Here is a 23,500-nt window from a genome sequence, read left to right on the forward strand (position 1 = left end):
CAAAACCAGCGGGGGCTGGACCACACTGAGTGAATTAGCAGCCTCTGCTCAGTACACGCCTTGCAAGTAAACTGTGAATTTGCCCCCCCGGCTCCACCAACACTCGGTCTGAAGCTGACCCAACCGCCACTTGGATTTAATTTTTTCGTGAAGCATCCTTGGGCTTTTTTTTTTTTTTTTTTAAATAAGTTGTCAATAATTATATTATTATAGTTGCAGTGAGAAACAAAAACCAAGAGCGATTTTCAAAGAAGGATTTATTAATAATTCATACCGATACCCTATACATTATTCACTGGACCTAAAGGGATCCCTCTGACTGAATGTAATAAAAGATTATTTAGTCACATGTGGATCATATCTAGTGAGCTGTAGGAAACCTGGAAGTCATTTCAAGCGGCGACTTTGCAGCCTGGGTAATGACTGCCTTTAATCAAACTGACAGGAAAATGACTGCAGATTTTTCATCCAAAATATACCTGTGAATATCAGCACCCGCAGAAATGCGTCGTTTTTATCAGAAAAACAAACAAACAAAAGAAGTAAAATGAATCAGTTGCAAGCAATTTGAAAAATTATTTCTAGGTTTGCTTTGTCATTTTATGTTAGGATTCATTTTTAAAGTAATGATCATTTTTTCAGAAGAGCTGCAATAAATTGAATTGAAAAATATATATATGTTTATGTGTGCTTCAATAGAATAAAGTAGAATGTTTATGTACAATGGACTATATAGGGAATTTATTTACTTTAATACACTATACTGCATCCAAAACTCCCACCCTACTCCAACTCCTCAAAGACATATGTAAAAATCCTTAAGATAAACTAAAATAAAAAAATAAAAAATATGTGCTGTTATCCATTGAAAAACTGTTCTAGGTTCCCTGTCTCCATTGCCATCCTGCGAAAAGTACTTGTGAAAACTGGTAATTCATGTACCTGGTAAACAGAAAGTCATGAATCAGAAAGAACAAACTCCTAGACACTGATTAAATAATAATAATAATAATAATAATAATAAAGTCTGAATATAAAGCCTTCTTCAGATAGATTTACCTCTCCAGGATCTGTGCTCTCTTTGGTTTTGCAATAAACAATGACCTTTTTATGTAGAATTATTTTTTTCCCCATTCAAGAAATGTATTCAAGCAAGAGCGAGGACATTCCTTATATTTTTCAGTAGAAGGTTATCCTGCTCAAATGAAAAATGCATTGATTTCAGAGCTTTTCAAACATTTGTATCAAGGGTGGAAATGAAGGGGAAGGCTGCTGTGCTAAACAGTAATATATTTCACTTTGTTTCAACTTGTTTCCTGTCAATATGCATCAAGAATGACTGGGTCGCCCCTGCGACACGTTAGTTATATAAACTTCAGTACAAATCTGCCATCGATCCGCAGAAAACTGACAGTCTTGTGTGCAGCTTGGGGCAACACTCATAGTCTCTAAGAAAAAGTTGGATCTTGTTTTTACAAATACGCTGCTAACGTAACAGTTTCGAAGTGTCCGGCCGTCTCATTTGAAAATGGAATTGCTTATGACGCCGTCGTCCGCGTCAAACGTCTGCTCGTAGTTGGACATGAATTTCTTCTTCTTCTTGCCAAAGGTGGAGAAGGTGTTGTAGACGTCCAGGTCTCCTCTGGGCGTCAGCTTCAGTGTGCTGTAGCCGGACGGCGTTCCGGGAATGTAAACGTTGTGCTGATAATCTGCTCCCTCCGAATGAAGCTGAGTGTGCTTCGGAGTCCACGAGTAGTTGGGAGGCGCTCCCTCTTGAAGAGATCTCTTGCAGTCTGTTTAAAAAAATGAATAAAATGAAAAATGTGCATTAATTAGCCTACATTGGGGCAAAATTCAGGAAATGAGCTCATATGTAAATACACTTTACTTGATCTGGACACTGTGGCTTTTAAAAGCATCTTCCTAATTCAGCTTTTTAGCGAATAATACCCCTTGAGGGGACTTAAATAATTCTCATACTGAAGCGGTAAAATCCCCCCACCTCCCCTACTTTTGGGATTTGGCATTATCTGCTTTATGGTTTATCATTTCATGTCTTTGACAAAAATCCCTCTGGAACAGACGCAGGGAAAGCCTCGCGCTTAATCTACTTATAACCTCTTTCATATATGCAACGGTATACTAAAACTGGACCTACCGTTCATTTGGTTTCCCCAAGTCCAGTACTGTGGCGCCACAGTGCAGGTGAAACCATCAGGGTCACACTTTGCCTGCCTTGAAAGAGTTCCCTCCATATTAGCTGAGCTATATCTAAAAAAAAAAAAAAAAAAGAAGTCTTAACTGATAATCTGCATGAATATTCCAGATTTTAACTGAACATCTGGATAAACTCACCTATAAGCCGAGTTACGCTGGTTCTTGGTCCAAGTCAAGTTCTTATGCGAATACTTGAGCTGCAACGTAAAGACACTTTGTAAATCACAATGAGATATTGAATAAATATGATCGAGCGGAAAGGAAGCAATAATGATCAATCAATCTGAGCCACGTCTACCCACTTCAAACAATGAACAGAGTGGCAACAGAGGTAGAGGACTTCCAAAGCTCACCGTAAGATATCTGCGCCAAAAAGTAACAACTTGTGGTTTTTTAAGTGCTTTATAACAATCATTGTAGATAACGTACAGGTCAGCCAGCAAGTGACGTTGGAAGAAAGTCACTGTCTCTCTCCATGTCACACATGAATGCAGTTTTGTAAACTCTACTGAGACTTTAAATGGAATTATGTGTTGTAGTCCAATGAGGCCAAGATTGAGGGTTTTTTTTTTTTTTTAGCAGCAAAGGGTGAAAATGTGGAAAAGTCCTCAAAGCTAACTGTTAAGTACGGTGGTAGATCAGTGGTGCTGTGGGACTTAATCTCATTATATCTAAATGTTTCTGGCACAACCTCATCTATTTCCAAGATGCACAGAGAAGGACAAGGATCTGGTGACACGAAGACTGCAGCAACACTTGGAGTACCAGGGAACAACTTTATTAACAGATCAATGCAGGTTTTGCCTTGTATAATTCAAAGAGCCTGAGAAACTTGTCTGAGTCTGGCTTCACGATCCCTTTAAAACTCTGAGACGTTTGAAAATACACGGGCACTACAACAAAGAAATGATTCATCAGGCACAAAATCAACTTTCTTTCATGGCCTTTTCTTCAGGATTTATCGATGTAAGTCGTCAATCAATCTCAACTCCGACCACCATCTCTTTTCTCTGGAAAAGAAAGGCATTCCCCAAGGCATGGTGCTGCCAACACCGTGTTTCACCGAAGGGATGGAAGTGTTCCTGGTTCTTGGCTGTGATCGCTTTCTGCAAGCACATAGTGTGTTTGACCAAAGGTTAAACCAGAAAATCTCACACTGCTTGGCTCTGCAAAATCCTATTGAAGTAGAGAAAATTTGGGGCTATAGCATAAATGTGGGATATCAATACTTTTTACACTGCCCTGTCATGTTTTTTTTTTTCTTTTTTATGACCTTTACCTCATTCGGGGTCGCTGCTCTGTTGTTGGACAGCTCATTGCGCTCCAGCGTGCTCCAACCTGAGGTCAGGTAGTCCGTGCTCTTGGTGTTGTTCTGCTGAACCGACAGGACAGGACTGCAAGGTTTTAGGAACATAAAGTCACTTTTGGATGACTCCGGGGTCAGGCACATTTTGTAGCAGTACACCTGCGGGTGCGCGCCGCCGCCAACGCCGTTCGTCTCCGCGCATCCTGACGCACCTGCAGCGGACATGCGGACGTTCAGGTTGGACTTTTTGAAAACCTCTGTGGTGGCGGCGGTGGTGGTGGTGTTGGAGGAGGGCAGCTGTGAATGGGAACAACAGCCGCAGCAGTCGCCGACGGAGGGGAGGCCGGACGTCTTGCTGGGCACTCTGCCCTTCAGTCTCCTCGCTGTGACGAGGACGATGATGGCCAGCAGGAATGTGAAGGAGACTGCACCCAGAGCCATGATTAAGTACAGGGTGAAGCTGGAGCTGTGATGCGGGCTCTGTGACAGGTCACCCAAATCAGGCTGTAAATCTGGCAGGCTGTCAACTACTGACAAAATGATGGAAACCGTGGCCGAGAGGGGCGGCTGACCATTGTCCTTCACCAGAATGACCAGGCTGTGCCTGGTGGGCTCTTTCTCCTCTATCTGGCGCATCGTCCTGATCTCGCCCGTGTACAGAGCCACGCTGAACAAGCTGGGATCCGTGGCTTGGAGCATTTGATAAAACAGACGCGAGTTCTGACCCGCGTCCGCGTCTGCCGCGTTGATCCGAGCCACCAGGTAGCCAGCGTCCACCGATCTGGGCACGTTTTCGTTCGGCGCGGTGCCGTTCTGCGTAACGGGGGACACGATCACGGGCGCGTTGTCGTTTTGGTCCAAGATGAAGATGCTGACCGAGACGTTGCTGCTCAGAGGGGGGAACCCCGCGTCCTGAGCCCGCACCGTAACCTGGAAGTGTTTCAGCTGCTCGTGATCGAAGGAGCGCAGCGCGTAAATGTTCCCGCTGTCCGAGTTTATGGACACATACGTGGACACCGGCATCCCTTGTATGTCTCCCTCCAGAATAGAATACGACAAGTACGCATTCTGACCCGAGTCTGGGTCTTTCGCGGTCACGGAGCAGACGGACGCTCCCGGCGCGTTGTTCTCGGTGAGGTAAACCGTGTAGGACGGCAGTTTGAAACGAGGCGCGTTGTCGTTCACGTCGGACACCTGGACGATGATTGTTTTCCTTGTGAACAAAGGAGGGGAACCCATGTCTCTGGCAGTGACGGTGATGTTGTAATCTGCCACAGACTCTCTGTCCAGAAAGTCTGAGGTCACTAAGGTGTAGTAGTTCTTGAAGGAGGAGTGGAGCTGGAACGGGACGTGGTGCGGAATCTCGCAGTCCACGTTGCCATTCTCCCCCGAGTCTTTATCCATCACGCTGATGACGGCTATCACCGTCCCGGGCGGCGCGTCCTCCTGCACAGGTGTGGACACCGAGGTCAGGATGACCTCCGGCAGGTTGTCGTTCTTGTCCAGGACGTTGACGAGGACTTTGCAGTGGACCGCCACGGCGGAGGGACCCTTATCTTTCGCCTGCACGTAAATTTCGTGCATCCTAGCCTTCTCGTAGTCGATCACGCCTTTCACCTTTATCTCTCCCGTGCGCGGGTCCACGCTGAACAGCTGGCGCACCTTTAAGGGCGCGTGGCCGCTGAAGGAGTATGCGATGTCCGCGTTAGGACCCTCGTCTTGGTCCGAGGCATTGAGCTTTATCACCACCGTGCCTTTTGGCGCATTTTCTGCCAGCCTCACTCTGTAAAACGACTGGTCGAACACCGGCGCGTTGTCGTTCGCGTCCAACACCGTGATATAGATTTGCGCGGTCCCTGACCTCTCCGGTGCCCCTCCGTCCACGGCGGTCAGCACCATCTGATGGGCGCTCTGCTGCTCCCGGTCCAGCGGGGTCTGCAGGACCAGCTCGGCGAACTTGCTCCCGTCGCTGCGCGTCTGGATGTCCAGGTGGAAGTGCTCGTTGACGCTCAGCAAGTAGGTGCGCAGCGAGTTGGATCCCACGTCCAGGTCCTGCGCGCTCTCCAAAGGGAAACGCGATCCGGGCGCAGCAGATTCTGAGATGTCCAGGTTGATCTCGGTCCAGGGGAAGCTCGGGGAGTTGTCGTTCACGTCCAGGATCTCGATCTCCACCCTGTACAGCTCCAGAGGGTTTTCTATCACAACTTGCAGGTGGAAGGAACAGGACAAACCCTGTTCGCACAGTTCCTCTCGGTCGATCCTCTCGTTGACGAACAGGACGCCGTTCTCCAAGTTGACCTCCACGTACTGCTTCTTGGAGCCGGACACTATGCGGAATCTGCGCATGGACAGCTTGTCCAGATCCAAGCCCAGGTCCTCCGCGATGTTGCCCACGAAAGCCCCGTGCTCCAGCTCCTCCGGGATGGAGTAGCGGATCTGTCCCCGCACTTCGTCGAGGCAAAAAGTGAGGCAAAAAGTGAACAGGAGTCGTTTCAAGGCTCGCTCGCTCATGGTTTGCTGTCGGAAGCGAGAGAGATGCACCCCGGAATAACGTCAAAAGTTCACATCGGTCGTTGGGACTGGAGCTGCGACCCCCGGTGTCTGATAGAAAGTGGAAAGAGGAGAGATGCGCAGGGGCAGAGAGGCTCTCTCCTGAGTGTGCCTGCGTGCGAGAGCGTTTATTATTATTGGCCCCACTGTTTCAATACGTGGGGTGGGAAACGACATCTGCTCGGATAATCCCTGCTGCCTACTAGAGCCCGATCAAATTCCTGTCACAGTCCTTGGGCTTTGACCGCAGGTTAAAAGTACTGCGCTCAGTTGTGTCTTGTACTACTGTGGCGCTGTATTCATGCGCCACATTAAAAGTTGGCCAAAGAAGACTTCAGAAGTTCCCGGGTTTAAGTTTTTTCCATAAATCCGTTACAATGTAGAAAATCACAGTGCCTCGCAAAAACAAAAAAAAAAATAATAATAATAAAAATCTCCACATCACTTTACAGACTTTGCGGCATCACAGCCACAGATTTCGGTTTATTCGATCATGATTTGTTTGGGAATAAAGCAGCTAGCTAGTGCATCAATCGTGCAGAGGGTAAGAAAATAATAGATCTATCACAGCTAACTAGTGATTGCAATGGTGAGGTACATTTTTTTTTTGGGGGGGGGGAAGGCGAGGTCTTTAAGACAGACTTCTTCGATGAGTAAATACATGTAGAAATGTAAAGTAAAATGTAGAGATTAACCGAGTCAAAATGTAGAAACCGGTTGGAGGGATGAAGCCAATGAAGTCTCCCCTCCCACAAAACAAACAAACAAAAAAACAAACAAACAAACAAACACTAGAGTTACTTTGAGTGAATGAACATTTTGTCCAGCTTTCTCTGTAGACGTTTTCCACACCGAGAGAAAAACAGTTTAAGATCAAGTCAGACTGGATGGACAAATATCACACTTCATAACTTGCCACTCATTCTCTATTGGGTTTAAATCTAAACTTTGGGCCATTCTGTGAACCACTGTGAATTGTTGCACTTCTGCCAGGCTTTGAACTTCTTCACAACGTTCTCGCTAACCTGCTGTGACACTGTAAACAAACTGGAACCTTCACAGCTTTAAATGAGGTAAAATCTAAATGAGCTTGCTGTTGTGATGGATTTTATTTTGAGGTTTCAGAGTAAAAGGGGGTGAATATACATGCTTCCCGTGGTTTTGAGGTTTCTAACTAGCAAATAAAAAAAATATGGTGTATTTTTGGCATTATATTCAGAATTAAGCAATTTGTGTTTGTTTGTTAGTATGTGGTCGTTAGGTAGGAATTTCTTTTTGCAACTTAATCTGTAGAGCAACATAGCAATGTAGTCTGTTTCTTAAGTGATCATGTAAAGTTACAGTAAGTTGTTTTATGCGTTACGCTACACAGCCTAAATGCGTAAGTCTGACTGCAAGCAGAGGCAACATCATTTGCAAACTCTTTCATAAATTACTATAAATTAAGCTTGAATGTTTCATTGCCTTTTCACCTCCATCTTTCAATGCATCAACACTCAAACAGAGCAGCTCTGTCTGTTTTCCTTTTATTTATTTATTTATTTATTTATTTATTTATTTATTTATTTATTTATTTATTTTTTGTGCTCCATCCTTTTGCTCCAACAAACCCATTTCTCCTGGTTTAAAAAACCGAAAACACAATCTGTCTGCACAAACGAAACGGCAGCAGATGGTGAGGTTTTCCACGGGCTCATGCTCTTTTTAATTAATGGAATGGAGATTAGAGGGCATTTCCCTGGATCATTAGTGAACAGAGGAATTAAGACATTTTGTGAGGAATAATCCCAGGGCTATCCATGTGATGCACATGTTACCTCTCCCCCCCCCCCCCCCATTTCCTTTCTTTCTCTCTGTCTCTCTTCTTCTCTCTCTGGTCATATTGACCTGCTTTTCGAAGCACTAAGTGCACGGCATCACTTACGCAGGGCAGGAACTAAGTAGCTGGGATAAGGGGACAGAGCCACCACATTTAGGGATAAAAACTACAAAAGAGATTATCTCTCCGTTGCTGCCTCTCTATTAAGCTCTCTCTCCTACACACTCATCCCGACGATCTCAGTGCCTAACTCAAGGGCAAAAGTAGACTATCAATCCCTTTTGTCATTGAGCACAATTTAGATTTAAATCCACAGAATTAATATAGGTATAGGATTAATATAGGTAGTGCATATTTTCAAGCTTTTAACACTGATGCGTTCTCTTTTATAAGACAGATGCGTGTCATGTTTATCTTCTAACATAATGGACTGCTTTGGTTGTGACTCTCCAGCACCATGCAAAAGTATGCCCACGCTGTTGACTTTCAACCACATTACGACCAGAAATCGAAATACGTTTTATATTGGGATCTTACGCAACAGACCAAAAATAGCTTGCGTTTATGACGTGGAAGGAAAGCAATGCATGGTTCGAAAAACTAAATCTAATTCAAAGCATAGATTTAGAAACATAGTTCTGGTTGCATGCTTGGAGTCACTGAAGATCCACCTTTATCCCAGTTTCAATAGTTTTGAGATTTCCATGTAGTTACAGTTAAACCTGTTGAGATTAGTAAATTAGTTAAATCATTATGATTACTATTAGGTGTTGAGATGCTTTACCAAGGCCGAGAAAGAGTCACACGCTGTTAGACAAAGGGCCCATAGTAAAGAGTTACATTTTTGATTCTGTTAGACACCAAGGTCCATTTCTCACGAGAAACAGAAACTTATCAGGCCACAGAGGCATGGTATGATTTCAGGGAGTGTCTTCCGTCCATATAATCAGCTGCCCTCCTCTTTCTCCTCAGACGCTGCACAGACTTTTTTAGAAACTCTTCTCGGATGTAATGGTAAAGTGTCTCCTTTCAGCGCTGAAAGTTAATAAAATAAGTAAAGTCTGAATGCTTTTCTTGGCTGATTTTATGCTCCGTGTGTCAATACAAATTATGATTCATCGATTGAGATTCTAAATCTCAACAAACCCTAAATAATTAAAGCGGCAGTGTTATGTATTTTCCAGGCACATATTGCCGTTTTCTAGAACAATCAAGAAACTATGTTACCTTCAGCTGTAACAAAAATGCAGCGTATATAACAGAAAGTAAATTTGACTTTGCAATTTGACATCTTGAAATTGGCCTCTGTCTCTTTAAGAAGCTCCTGCTCTTTCCAACACTCCGCCTTCAGCATGCTGACACAACAAGATGGTCACAGGAGATTCAAACATGGATGAAAGAAATCAAAGCAGTACTTCAGGTACGTCTTTTTTTAATGAGGGAATAACATTATAAAATTGTATTAAGGTTAAAAATCAAACAATTTTACATAATATCACCCTTTAATATTTCACTAAAGAGATGAAGTATTGAAAAAGAAGTGTTCATTTTAAAATCATTATCGGCAATACAGTAAACAACCGCTTCCTTTAATTCCTGCTTAGCTTTTTCCAGGTCTCCACTGGTAATTTGAGCATTTATGATTGTAACTGTTTGAGATTGGAAGACCTCCTTGCCATCACCCTAATCTTTAGCTCTTTTGACAAATTCTCAATTAGATTCATGTCTGACCTCGGATTTGGCCACTCCAAAAGGCCAATAGTACTTCCAATCAGAGGCCACGACATTTGTGACAAATGTCAAAAGTTGTCTGAGGCTATTTTAATTTCTACGTGAATGCCTACGTGAACAGAGCACATTGTAAAGTTTAAATCCAGGGGCGTTGTTTTACAACCCAACCCTGCTTTCATCACAGCTTTTTTCCTGACCTGTCTGTGGTATTTTTTTTTTTTGGCCTTCATGATACCGTGTGTGTTCACTATAATTCTCGAACAAACCTCTGAGGCCTGAATTTACAGAGAATGAATCACCTGCAAACTGACTCCATTTGCAAATTAGCTAAGATCTGGAGTGAACCGGTTTAAAGATGTTGGAGGAAAACTGAATACAAACGCACAACAAGTGAGTTTTAATTGCAATTTAATGAAATCTTGCATGTTGTGTTGTTCTGTCGCACATCATACAAAAAATATTCATCCGAGCTCTGGTTGTGAGGTGATAAAAATGTGAATAAGTCGAGGGGAGGTTTCAAGGCGTTGTATTTCCTTGTTATATTAACGAGACGGCGAAAAGAGCACGACTCGATAACCGCAGTGCGAATTTATACACCCTGCTGAACATGAAGCTTGGTAGGAATCCTGGTGGCACACGCGCATTTCTCACAAAGAGTGATAGTCTGAGTTCATAAAACAAGTTTAATTAAACAGATAACGCCACCAGAAGAAAGGGAGCGGGTTAGATCAATTTGGGTAATCCATCTTTACACGCAGATTCTCACATGAAAGAGAGAGTGATTCAACACTGTGTAAGAAACAAAATCCATTAGGATATTACCTCATGCGTGTGGTTGATTGTGGGTAGTATTAATGTCTCTTTTTGCAGAAGTGTTGTTTTATGCTTTCATCTAAGAAAAATCCCCGTTGAATGAAATCATTTGTCTTTGGGTTTTTAACCGATGCTCCTACAGAGCCATCTGTCGTGATGAGCAAAGCGTGTTTGCGGAGCTCTCTTACTTTTGAACGCTAAAATCACAATATGTCTGTAATGTTAAACAGAGTATAAATGGGTGATATAAGATGTGAAACTGCTCTTCCTCTGCCACAAATAATTATGCTGCTCACAGGTTTTCATCACCTAAAGCGTTAAGGTAATCGAGGAGTGTTTGTTTCCTTTAAACCAGGCAGAAACGCAATCAGGAAGACGGGCGTCAGGCGTGACTGCTGGCCTCTTAGACCAGTTAGACGCATATTAAAATAATCAGAGCCATATTTCTCTGTGGAAAGAGACTAAAAAAAATGTCTATAAATGGTCCACACTGCGTCAGGATCCAGTTCACAGGAATTGTATGCAGTATATTGTAATTATAGTCATCAATACAAATTCCTCATGCATATCCTTACACTCTAAAAACTGTTTTGTTAAAAACAACCCATTTTTTTCTGTTCTGCTCAACTCCTCTTCCATATCTATATATTTCAGCAACTGCAGACTTCATTTATTCAGCTGTGTGTTGTTTTTAGTGCCAGTTCATGTCAAAAACCACATTAGGAAACCTGACTATTTCATCCCAGCCACCATTAGGCTGCGGTTGAAATAGGATGGCCTTCTTGAAAAAGAAAATGGCGTCTGTCTGAACCACAGACAGGCATGGAGGCTATCTGCCTCAACCAGCTGTGGGATAGAAAAAAAAACAAAAAACAACTCACACATTATAATTCAAAGTGGCTTATGAAAAAATAGAGTAAAAAAAATACATTACAAGGATCAATGACAGTTAAACATAAGCATTACATTAAGAGAAGCAGTGAGGCAAAAATTATTTTACAGACAAAATATCTAAGAACCTTTTAGGTAATTAAATGCAGCAGCCAATAACGTTTTTAGTCTTGATTAAGTTTAGTCAACACTTTTTGCACATTTTAGGTTTTCTGGGAGTTAGTTCTGGAGCTGGGGAGTGTAGAAACAAAATGCCTTAAGTTCTGGAAACATTGAGTTAACATGTCTCTGATCATTTCAGCAATATGTTTAGGCCCTTTGCCAACTTAGACCGATAAGTGGGCATACTTCTCATGCCACCCCTGACGAGATGCCGCCCTGGGCACTTACCCATGCCGTCCACATCAGAAACTGCCATTGCCTGTGTAAAAGAATGCGTTGTGGACTTTCCAGTATGCTAGACCCACACCATCACACTCCCACCACCATGATTTGCTGCCATATATGATTTTATATTCCTAGAAAATGTTTCACTTCTGGACCACAGAACATTTTCCCAAAAGTATTTGGGAGTTTTTTGTTTTTGTTTTTTTCAAGGCAATGTGAGGCAATTTGAAGTATTTTTGCTCAGCAGTCGTTTTTACCTTTGAACTCCACTACATCTTTGCCTCGTCTCCATCTCATTTTTGAATTACATGATATATGTTTGATATCAAGTACTTTAAAAACAAAAACAATAGGATTTATTTGTTAGATACATATTTGTCCCACCTACTTTGTTCCAAACACTGACGGATAAACATGTACCCTATAAGTAGCAGATGATGTGGACAATTGAACAGAAAGGAGAGGAAAAAAAAAAGTGGCTCTTTCAGCTCCAAGTCAGAGATTACCAAGTAATTCGGGTCACTGCTGGATATGGAGAGAAGCTTTAACAATTAACCCAGCAGCAGCAAACAGATGTTTCTGTGCCACAGCGCACCAGCATGCGAGGAGAGACAGACTGCTCAGTGTGCGCAGCCTAGTTTTCCTTCCTAAGAGGATGGGATGTTAGACAGCCACTTTGAGAGGCCTCTCCTCTCTCAGCATGGTGATCGCTTTTAGAGGGAAGGAGTCAGACAGAAGGAGAGAGATTGCAGACTTTGATCTCCTTTGTTGACCTGATATTCCCATCCCAAATGTTAGCCATAATGCTCTGATTTTATCGAAATTGATTTTAGACGTTTCTGTAAGCGTGGAGCAAAACAGCCTCTTCAGTTCAGACTTAGTGCTGGTAAAGCAAGCTTAACCCTTCGCTGCCCGAACAAAACACAAACACGCATATTAACGTATGAGTAGAAAGTGAAAGGTAAACGAGACAGGATATTTAGAGTCTTATGAATAAAAATATGAATAGGGGTTGGCGCTCCTTACTCTGGTGTCACCAAATAAGCTCAAGCCAATTTCCTTCAGAAGTTTTCAGAGTACACGCATTGGTAATTCAGTAACCAAATATATAAAGATACTTGTACCTCATTTCCTCTGGCCTTGTTAGAAACAAAAGAGAAGCAACATCATGCTTCCCAGTAGGAGTTAGAATGGACCAATTAAACAATTCAACAGATATTCTTTGGCAAGACTTGAAAAATTGCTGCTCACAGACTCCCCCGTCTGAACTATGGTCCACAGAAAACACATTGAATTGAATTCTTGTTAATGTAACACGGCAAAATGTGGAAAAAGTTCAAGAGCTGTGAAAACTATGGCAAGGCTAGGAAATAATGGAACACGCTTCTGTCGTTATTTTGTGTTTAGATTCTTACCTGAAGAATTTCAGAAGAAGTTGTTTGGAGAAAAACAAACTTTTCTTGAAGTATTCAGTTAATCTCTCTCTCTCTCCCCCCCTTTTTTTTTTTTTTTTTTTAAAGGTAACAGACCTTTTTCTTGGTTTGATGTGTGACTGCAGGGAAAACACAAGTTTATCTCTGGTAACTATATTCTACCCAAGAGAGGAGATGCAATTCATTATTTATGTTATCAATTCCACTGGTGCTTTTCTTGCTGTGGAGAGTCCGAGCGACTGTTTGAAAAAGGTCCACAGTTCAACAGATACCAATGGCGAACCCGCGGCGGTGAACCTAATTATTTTGGCTTGATTAAAGCCTTCGCTGGACCCTGCTTGTACACACAATGCGGCGGCCAAACCATTTCACCCCGCCTTATTTCCCCAGAGGTGTTGCCCCACGCTGGGATGAAAGAGACCCTCATCAGCTTCTCGTGTCCCAGTGTGATTCCATCGTTCCCCAACAGGAGATCCAATCAAGCCATGCAGTCACTTGTGATGGTGCACAATGTCCAAGGTTGTGAACTGAAAGCGAGATTTTTATTTTTTTTTCTTTCCCCGTTGGACATTTTAATATGTCAAAGAGTGAAATACACAGCTTGAGAGATTAAAACAAATGTTTGAATTTTTTTAATACAGTGATTTGTGGGGTTTTTTGCATTTCGCCCACCTCATTTGCGTCTCATAGTTTAGGCAAACAAAAGCCTTGTAATTACTCAGGCTTTTCTCACCAGGACAGTTTGAAAAGACAGCGGTGGGAAGTGTATAATCAGGAAAAGAGCATCACCTCTTTGCATATCAGAACAATCTTACAACAACTTTGGAGATATTTTGTCAGAAAGAACCTAATTCTAAACCCTGCAATGATGCTCAAGCAAGTCTTTTCCCATCTACATTTAGGGACTTGAAACATTGATGGAAATAATTTGTTGGAAGTTTTGAATAATTTAAGTTGAGTTTAACTCCATCTATCAATTTTCTGTACACCCTTGTCCCTTAGTGGGGTCAGGAAGGTTGCTGGTGCCTATCTCCAGCAAACGTTTTGGGCGAGAGGCGGGGTCACCCTGGACAGGTTTCCATCTTTCACACGGTATACATCAATACTTAAAAATATGACCTTATATTTTAACATTTACATGTTAAAATTCGTATTCAATAGTGTGAATGCCTACAGCATGCCATGTTTGGTTCTGTTTCTTGGGATGAAGAACAGACCAGAACCAAAAGACCTGCATGGACTGGAAGGTTAATATAACAGCAGCAGATCTTTCATATATTTTGGTGCCAAGCTGTTCAGTGATTAATAAACTAAGAATAGTATTATTAAAATGCATTCTCTACTGTAAGAATACTACAACGATTTTAGAACTGATGTGCTATATCCCCTTGGTTTCAGTGAGAACGCGAGCGCATGTAAAAGATGGCATAACTTGTGATGCCTCGACAAAGCTGTTAAAAGCTTCATGTTCCACAAATGTCTGTGCCTCATTTTTTATTTCAAGGACTGCGTTTTCAAAAGCTGACATTTAGCACTCGCCTGTTTGTAATTTACTTCTGATTAGGCTCGCTGTAGTGCTGCAGTTGGATTTTTGTTCTCTGTTTGATACAAAAATACCACAAACCATAGAATCTGACATCTTTTTTTTTTATCAGAGCGGCTTAGCTTGATCCCTCAGTTACTGCCACAAATCTCTCACTGGGATCTAAAGGTAAAGAGGAGTTTTTTTTTTTTTTACATTCTGCTATTGTGGACTGTGCTTTCAAGCTGTAGCAAAACAAACATGCGAAATCTTGGAGAAAACATAGACAGAGCAACAGCTTATGAACATTTACAAGCATATCTTCAAATTAAAATAGCTGTGAGTAAAGGAACACATGCGGTGCCCCTCAGACGTGTTCATATGGTCATGAACGGTGCGTTCTTTTTCTCAATTTTTATATTTATTTGTGATTTCATTCAAACAGTTGTTTGTGGACATCAACAAACCTCTGCCATATTTCCCATTGGGTATTTCACCAACCTAGCAGTGATGTTAAATAGCTTGGTTTTCTGGCACAAACCTGTTTCAAGGATACTCCATTAAGTAGGGTTGAGGTCCTGGTCATTCCAGAAACATATTCAGAACCAATTTTGACGCGGTTTGGGATTGCTGTTCTGCTGGCACGTAAATTGCACAATAGGGAGAGCGCCGTATTTCTTTAACTTCAGCTTAAATCAACATGAAGATCAGACACAAATAGGTCTTTCAACAGGACAGCATTTGCAAATATGGCTTTAAAATATACCACTACCAAAGGGCAGCGCAAAAAATATGAATTTGAGGATTTTATTGAGGGAAGTGGTCGGAAAAATGGACCCTGGAACACCCAAACTTCATTAATTACATAATAATCAGCACTGAGGTTCACTAGCATATTGGCCTGATTGAAGGGGTCTGTAGTAATTCAATAGTAAAATATTCATTAAAATAACAGCTTGCCAAATAAGTGTGCACATAAGAAGCAGTGATATCAAGAAAGGTATTTCCCTCGAGGGCATGAAAACATTTCAAGATTCTATGTTTTTTATCACTCTCTTTCTTTTTTTGATTGATACTCCTTTACATAATTATCTTAAAATATGCTTGGCTGTGTTATTCCCAACAGGGTATTTCTTGTTTGGAAAAATCACCCCAGATATCAGCTGAATAATCTGGAGAAAATCAGGATCAAATGCTTCGTCAGAAGCCCAAGATTCTCATGACAAACCTTTGCAGCTTCAAAATCTTTTAACTTTAGGTTGCTATGACGAGGGATCGAATGATATTCAATTAACTTCGAAGTTAATGAACATTAACTTAATCACACAAACCTAATTTGCTCTTTGTTTTAGCCCCGCCACAGCATAATCTACTGGTATCATTTCATTGAGCTCAGGGATAAGTGCTAACAAGGACAGGGCAGCTAACATCACTGTCATTTATTTGAATTAAAAGAGCAAAATAGTTTCTTTAAAAGGGAGTGGAGGGAGCGGCAGCGGTGGTTCAGGGGACCAACGTGCGGAGGGCTTAGTCTCTTCCATGTGGACGTCACGGGTTTGAGTCCTGACCCGATGACCTTTTCTCACACTTTCTGTCCATCAACTGTCAAATAAGTGGCAACAAAACCTTTCAAATAAAAGGTTTTGACTAAAACTCTTTTGTCAACTAGGAGTCATTTCCTTCTAAAAATGATGACGTCGTCGTGAGCTCATAGACTTTGAGTTTGGTTGTTTGTCATATATTTCTGCTTAGAGAATGTCTCAGTTCTGTATTCTTGTTTTTGTCTTCAGTTTTTTTTCAGTGTTTTTGATACTTATACTTACTTCATATTTGTAATTATTACTCTATTTAAGTTTTCCCTTTCTGTTCAGTCAGCAATCCCTCAGGACCTCATTGTCATTATATCCTACTGACAGCTGCTATTCATTCAGTGTAATTATTCTCACCTGGTCTTTCCTCCACTTATTACTTCCCCTCAATTTTTAATTACACTGCCTTCCTTCTCCCCTTGGCAGATTTGTTAACCGTCCAATCTCTGTGGCTCCCTTCATGAATCTGTGCTTCAGTTTGTAAGCTTGTTTGAGCATTTAATAAATCCATCATGCCCTTCATCACTCCTACCTGCTTCCCATTTGCAGTTGTGTTCTTTTTTCTTCCAGATTGATTCAATTAGCAATTTGCTCCGGGTTGCCGCCAGTGCAGAGCTTAATCGCTAAATATAAAACCACCACAAAACAGTTTGAAACATCTCGAAAAATAACTGCTCGAAGAAAAAAGTGAATCTCATACTGACAAAAAAATAAATAAATAAAAAATGAGTATACACATTCATTCTTGACCACTCTGGAGAAAAACCTTCACGCAACTTTCCTACAGAAGTCATTGCTAAATAATTAATTGTGCTTCATATTTAGAAGAAGAAGCAGCGAGACGAGCAGTTTCAGAGATTATCCTTTTCATCTGCTTACATTTGGACACCAATCAGTAGACTTAACATCTCTCTGCAACACGACTTGTAAAAACATATAAACTTCAACCAGGAAGTCAGTTCGTATAATGATTTAAAGGCAAAAACAAAACAATTTTTTTTTTCATCATTTCCAAATCAAACGGTGAGCCAGTGAAGTGAAGCCAGCTCTCAGGAAATTAGCTCTTGCTTCCCCGTTCAAGGTTAATGAGCTGAAATGAGGTGCTGCGCTTTGCTAAATCTGTTGAAATTAAACCTCCACTATTTATTGAATCAATTAAAAATTAGACACACAAAATGTTAGCTTGTTGTATGAAGAAATTGATTTTCATGTGATGATCCAATACGTGGCCTAGAGCAACTCAAACAGATATAAACAAGAAAAATAAAGCAGATATATTTTACCCCATATGGACTTCGGCGTTTTTTTTTTAATGCTTCAACTTTTATTTATTAGACAAAAGTTGGTTTTAAACAAAGATTTCCTTCTCTGAGTCAATACGCCATTCTAACCAACGTGGCTCTTTGTGAAGCTGTAATTGCCCCTTTTTGTTAACTTGAAGAAGCTCCACATGAAGTTCAATGGTAAACATAAGCTGAATGGTTTGGATCTGATGCCATTTTTGCCCAGTTTTTTTTTTTTTTCTTAGTGTTGAATCATGAACACTAAGGCAAGAAAGACCTAAAATACTTTAGATATAGTTCATAGATTACCACTCCAGGAAAGGTTCACCACTGCATGTTTTTTTTTTTTTTTCCCACATTTAAAGTTAGTTGCTCTCAGTGTGAGAGCAATTAACTTTAAATTAGAAATGACTTCTTAACCCTTTCCTGATGGATGTCATTGTTATGTTTTCTTGAATTTTATTTAGTGTAGCTTTTGAGATTTTTAAGCCTAGTTCATGTTGTCATGTTCTTTTTCAGTAATCTTACAGGTCTGACGGGATCTCGCTGTGGTGTGACGTGGTTAGTTTCGATGGCTTTTGAAAACCGTGTCTTGAATTTATTCTGATATTTTTCTGATATCAAAATGGGTTTGATGAACTGAAATCTGACCAAAATAAACAGGTAGGAAATCTGTGAGGAAACAATTTACCACAGAAGCTCTCTCACAAATTAATCTACAGTTTCAATTCCCCCTGCCCTGTAAAGTCTTAGCACATTAATATTATGTTCCTTGTTTGTGCTTTTCTCATATACCATATATAGTGTTTTCTACATCAGTGCATTTTGCTTTCTACCATTTTGTCCCCAAACTACTCTGCCATTGTCAAATTTTGTTGACACAGGATGAAAATATAGAAATAAACAATGTAAAACAAATACATAAATGGCATAATAACACGCATAGATTCTTATGAACTACTTACAAAATGTTAAATGGCAACTTATTGTAAAAAGATGAAGTGATTAAAATTATAACTGACTTAATCAAGTAATGTTTCAGTGTTTACTATAAAATCCTTTGACAATGTTTCTTCTTGCCTTGTAAAAGTTAACACACATAAGTCATGCTTTCCTCAGACTCTAGTAATTTTACAAATAGTACTCGTATCTTCTCAATCTCCAGTCAAACTCTGCCAGAGTTTGCTCATGTCAAAGTACACACAGGACTTCTTAAGGTTTTCTTTTAATGGTTCTGTTCTTCTTGCTGCTCCTCCACAAAAGCCAGACATAACAACCTTTGAAATAGAAGTCTAGGAGGGTGAAACACAGATAGCAAATTAAATTTAGCTATAAACAGCTTAAAAAAACAAAAACAAAAAAAACAACAAAAAAACAACTCAGCGTCAAAGTGATTTACATTCGGTAGTTCTGGATTTCACACATGACTCAACAAATAAAAGAGAAAGTAATAAACTTCAGGGTCTCTTAAGTCAGAACAACAAACAAAAATACCAATTTTCGACTGAAAATAACATAATTCTTGTCTAAAGAAAATACAAATATAATACCTCAGCTTCCCGGCTGACCAGAAAACAGAAAATGGCAGGGAACCCCCACCAAACCTGCCATCTAAAACAAGAGATCTTAAAATGTAAGAGTTCACCGGATAAGAATGTCTGATGACAGACGTCGTCTTGGCATGAAGTGTGACAGTCAACAGAGTCACAGAAGACCAAGGGGAAGAGGTACAGTAATGGATGACTGAAGGTTTTATGCAGTCCACTGACGATGGAAGGAAGAAGGACGAGGAGGAGGAGGAGGAGGAAGGGATTTCAGTTGTGCATCAAGGTGTGACAGGAGGCATACAAACAAATAGAAAAGAGACTCTCTCTTACTTGAAGAGTCAGTGGTCATGACACCAGATTTGTGGAGTGCACAGCTGACAGTCGTCCTCTTGACACGTCATTTCAGCTGAGCTGTAGATCTCTGCAGCTCCTTCAGAGTTACCATGGACTGTTGCCTCCTTCTCTGATTAATACTGCCCTCGTCCAGTTGGACTGAGCTTTAAACTTCACAAGATTGTCCCTAATTTGTCAGCGGTCTTCTTCGGTCTTTGTGATGCTGTTTGTTCTCTAACATTTTCTAACAGTCCTCTTAACAGAACAACCGGATTTACACTGAGACTGTACCGTTCACTCTTTAGGTCACTTATGCTAGATATTGATTTAACTGGGTTTTATTCAGGGCTACCAACGCAATTTGCTGAATATAAATACATGCCATTCTTTTTAGATTTCTTTTTGAAAAAAAAAAGAACACTTCACTCAAGGCATTGAGTAATTAGATCTTGTTTTCTGTTGTTGTTGTTGTTGTTGTTGTTCACCTTTATGTTCCCAATAAATGTAACTCAAGGTTTTGGTTTTAAAGGTACAAAAAAGTTCCAGAGTTATGAATACTTTCTGCAAAGCATGACCGACACTCACCCCCTCGCCAATAGTGTTGCAAATCATCTCAGTATTTATTTACAAAAGTTGCTTGTTAGGGTGAAATATCTCAGCCAGCACTCTGTTCAGCTGGTGTTTTCCGAACACGAGGAAGTGATCAAAAATATGTACCTTCTGAAAAGCCCTTGTTCCTTGGAAATGGTTCCCGTGATTGGATCGCTGACCCAGGCCATACACGGTCACAGTCAAATACTCAGCAAAGTCACCGTTTCATTTTGTTGTGATTCAGTTTGTCCTCGTGAGAGGAGGGTAAATATTAGGAAGCCGAAGAGATCTGGCTGTGATAAAAGCCATGCAGACTATGACAGACAGTAGGGAGTATCCTGACGAAGCAAACATTGGAAAAGCACTTCAGGTTAAAGTTAACCAAGAAGTTAGATGCCAATCAAACAACAGTGATAATAAAAAAAACAATGATGACATGTCAGAACAACATATGAAAACAACATTTACAAATTGTGAAAAAAGCTAACCTACCACGTATTATATTTTAATTTCATATCCACTTATTCCTGGAGCTGCTGCTGGAGAATTTTGTTACCATCTCTCTAATTTTCAAATGGCTGATCAGCAATTTAGCCTTAGACATCGGGTGAAGAGCTCTGTCATCTGCGGGGAGCTCAAACCAGAAAGAAGCCGTTTGATATGGTTGGGACATCTGATTACGATGCCCCTTGACCGCCTCTTTTTCCTGCCACGTCCCAACGGGAAGAGACCCAGCGGGACGTGGCACTCGTCCCTACACTGGGAGGGAGGAACCCGTTACAGAGAGTAACAGAAGACCCGGAACTCTCTGGAGGGATTATGTATCCCATTTCGCTTGGGAACACTTTGGGATAGATAATTAGTAAACTAGCTACATTTTTTTTTCTGTCATGATATTCACAATCCTACAGAAATGTCATTTCAAAGCTCAAACTTGTCCAAACATGCCAACTTTTGGTGGTGCGGTTGAGACATGCATATTCCACCGCTCGCAGAAATATTTGGATTTCTCATTGGTGTCAGACAAGGAATTAAGACGACTGAGGCTGAAGAATCTGAAGTCAGAGCGACCACTGAAAGCCTTAAAGGTGTGTCCTAATTAAAGCCGAGCAAGGTGAGAAATTCTTACCCCGCTGGTTGGGCTACGGTCAACCACCGGAGACGAGAAAATCGACTTATGAATAGAACTAACAGAACTGCTGAGAGCAGATCAGGTATGATTTTATGGTTCGGGTGAGTTTTTTTTTTTTTTTTTTGTCAGCCTTTTCCTCGCGTTGTTTACCTACAACAGAAAATTACCATCCAGAGATAGTAAAAGAGACAACTAATGCGCCGCTCAATACAGAATTACATTACTTTTTGACCTCCGTTCTCATCCTTAGCATTGGAGTTGACAAGGCAGATAAATAAGCCGGTGTACGCTATTAGAGTCCATTTCTGCAGGTCATTCCCTCAATTGAAAGATAAAGTAGCTTCCATGATGTTCTTATCCCAGCTAGGATGTAAGAGGAAATGTTTTTACATGTTTTTTTTTTTTTTTTTTTTTCTGGATTTGCTCTGCAAGAGAACAGTTGTTTATGAGTAAAGATGAGAGACCAGAAAGAGAATTTACACAATGCATCATGTGAGCAAGGAGAAAGACGAATAAAAATAGAAAACTATCACATTAAGATATATAACAAAGAGTTATTACATCAAAGTTAATCAGAATATATTTTGATACAATGCAGAAGTTTGTTGTCTTCTCTTCCTGAACCATAAAGTTTAGTGTTTGTTCTTTATCATAACTTCATAACTGAAATTACCCACAGCACAAGATTTTCTTTTTTTTATATCTCGCAAAGCAAGAGCATATTTAGAGCTTAGAGCACACATAAAATTTTATATCAACAAATTACCTTAGAACTGAAAAGAGACTCCACATGGATGAATGGGCCTCAATGGCCCATAATTCTTTTTTTGTTCAAAATAATTTTTTCCTCTCTTTTTTTAAATCAGTCTCACTGGAAGGTCAGGGTGGGGGGGGACTAAATTAAAACCTCTTACATTTAAGAAAGATTGAAGCTACTGAACTTTTGTATAACTAAATGCTGCAGCAGCGTGCTCTTCTCCAGTTACGCATCTCGAATCACATCCGTCTTGCACATTTCCAGTTTGCTTCTTGACAGCCACCATTACTTGTGGACTATATATGGACAGATAAATGCATAACCCAGTTATGTCTGCTTAATGCAACTGGGTGAAGTTGGAGGAGAGTTGCTCCAACTTGCAAAAGGACACACGGCTTTTCTAAAAGCAGAAGGGGTCAAATGCTGCGTCCAGCTAATTCTGGTGTGGTCTAAAACACTTGCCACTCAACTTACTTGGGTGATACCGATGCAGCTTTGCTGTCGGCTTCATATCAGTATGCTGCTGAAAACCAGCCCAGTGGCAGCTGAATATGAGCAATTTTTTAGACACAAAGCAAACTCTGTCAGCTGTACCCTATCCGGATGAGGTTAAAACCTACTTCATTTCGACCCCATTATGCACTCCTCAGCAGCCCGGATAGCAACAAGTTAGAGCCAGGGAAGCACTTGACAGAAAGAGACCCCTGTCTCTAGCACATGTGCCAGTCACCATTAATGCTTGTTGCACCAGTAAGGCTTTTCCCTCTGCCTGACACTCACTTGTACTCAGTCTACCCTCAATTGCTGTCACTTGTGTCCTAAAGGCTGTCATCTCCACTTTGTGCTCCATTGCCACCGCGTCTTCTCCACTGCTTTATTTTTCCCAGTTCAGTCAAGCTTGTGGCTGTTTGTCAGTAGAGGTTGATAGCCCTGTTATTTGGTTTAGCTGTCTGCTTCCCTGTTGCTCTGCCACTACATTTTGGCTCCTGTGAGACATTTTATTATCCATCAGTGCCTTAGCAACACCGATTTCCAAGAGCAGCTCATGCTCATTATTGTACTCAATTTAATGACCCCACTGTCAGACATTCTGAAAAAAAAGAAAAAAAAAAAAGATTACCACAGCTAACAGGAATCCATGAGCACAAATACAGATCTGCAGATTGCCTAGGAGATTATTTGTTTGTTTTGTTTAAAATCCCTTCTTTCCATGCCTCATAATGTGTCTATCAAGAATGCAAGTCAAAATCATACCTGTAGAGGTCAGCATCTGTCTAATCTTTATCTAATAGAATATGTATGCTGTGTGCAGAGTGACATCAGCCTTCCTCTTTCAAGCAGCATTTCTGCAGGGATGAGACAAATTATAACGCTTAGCTAGAATCAGATACTATATATATATATATGTATATATAACTGCTGAAAGTAAATGAAAGTTTCCTCCTTGTTCCAATTTCCAAGCAATATCATGCTAGAGCTCAGCTCCACTTGGAATATTTGATTTACACAAAAAAAAAAAAGTATTTTTTTTTTTTTAAACATATGAGCAATTAGTCAATACTGCTTTCATATTAAAGCTGGCATACTCCACCGCTTTCC

At 40.8% G+C, this 23,500-nt stretch overlaps 1 protein-coding gene across 1 annotated transcript; it reads right to left on the reverse strand.

The window, feature by feature from the left end:
• Positions 1-240: 240 nt before the first annotated feature.
• LOC106950645 (protocadherin-10-like) lies at positions 241-6,450 on the reverse strand. Its single transcript, XM_015037652.1, has 4 exons — positions 3,497-6,450; positions 2,356-2,414; positions 2,159-2,271; positions 241-1,793 (listed from the first exon to the last, which is right to left on the reverse strand). The coding sequence occupies exons 1-4, from the start codon at positions 6,032-6,034 to the stop codon at positions 1,519-1,521; spliced, it is 2,985 nt and encodes a 994-aa protein (XP_014893138.1). The 5' UTR covers positions 6,035-6,450; the 3' UTR covers positions 241-1,518.
• Positions 6,451-23,500: the final 17,050 nt, after the last annotated feature.

Source organism: Poecilia latipinna, unplaced genomic scaffold, assembly GCF_001443285.1.
Source record: "Poecilia latipinna isolate Pla-1442-1.1 unplaced genomic scaffold, P_latipinna-1.0 Scaffold413, whole genome shotgun sequence".
Classification (NCBI taxonomy): Eukaryota; Metazoa; Chordata; class Actinopteri; order Cyprinodontiformes; family Poeciliidae; genus Poecilia; species Poecilia latipinna.

What these genes read in the sequence shown, in the direction of transcription:
- LOC106950645 (XM_015037652.1), bottom strand. Translation starts at nt 6,034, where the DNA reads ATGAGCGAGCGAGCCTTGAAACGACTCCTGTTCACTTTTTGCCTCACT. An exon ending in CAGCGTAACTCGGCTTATAG is followed by an intron (nt 2,272 to 2,355) that starts GTGAGTTTATCC and finishes TTTTTTTTTTAG; the next exon opens with ATATAGCTCAGCTAATATGG. An exon ending in TTGGGGAAACCAAATGAACG is followed by an intron (nt 1,794 to 2,158) that starts GTAGGTCCAGTT and finishes TTTTTTAAACAG; the next exon opens with ACTGCAAGAGATCTCTTCAA.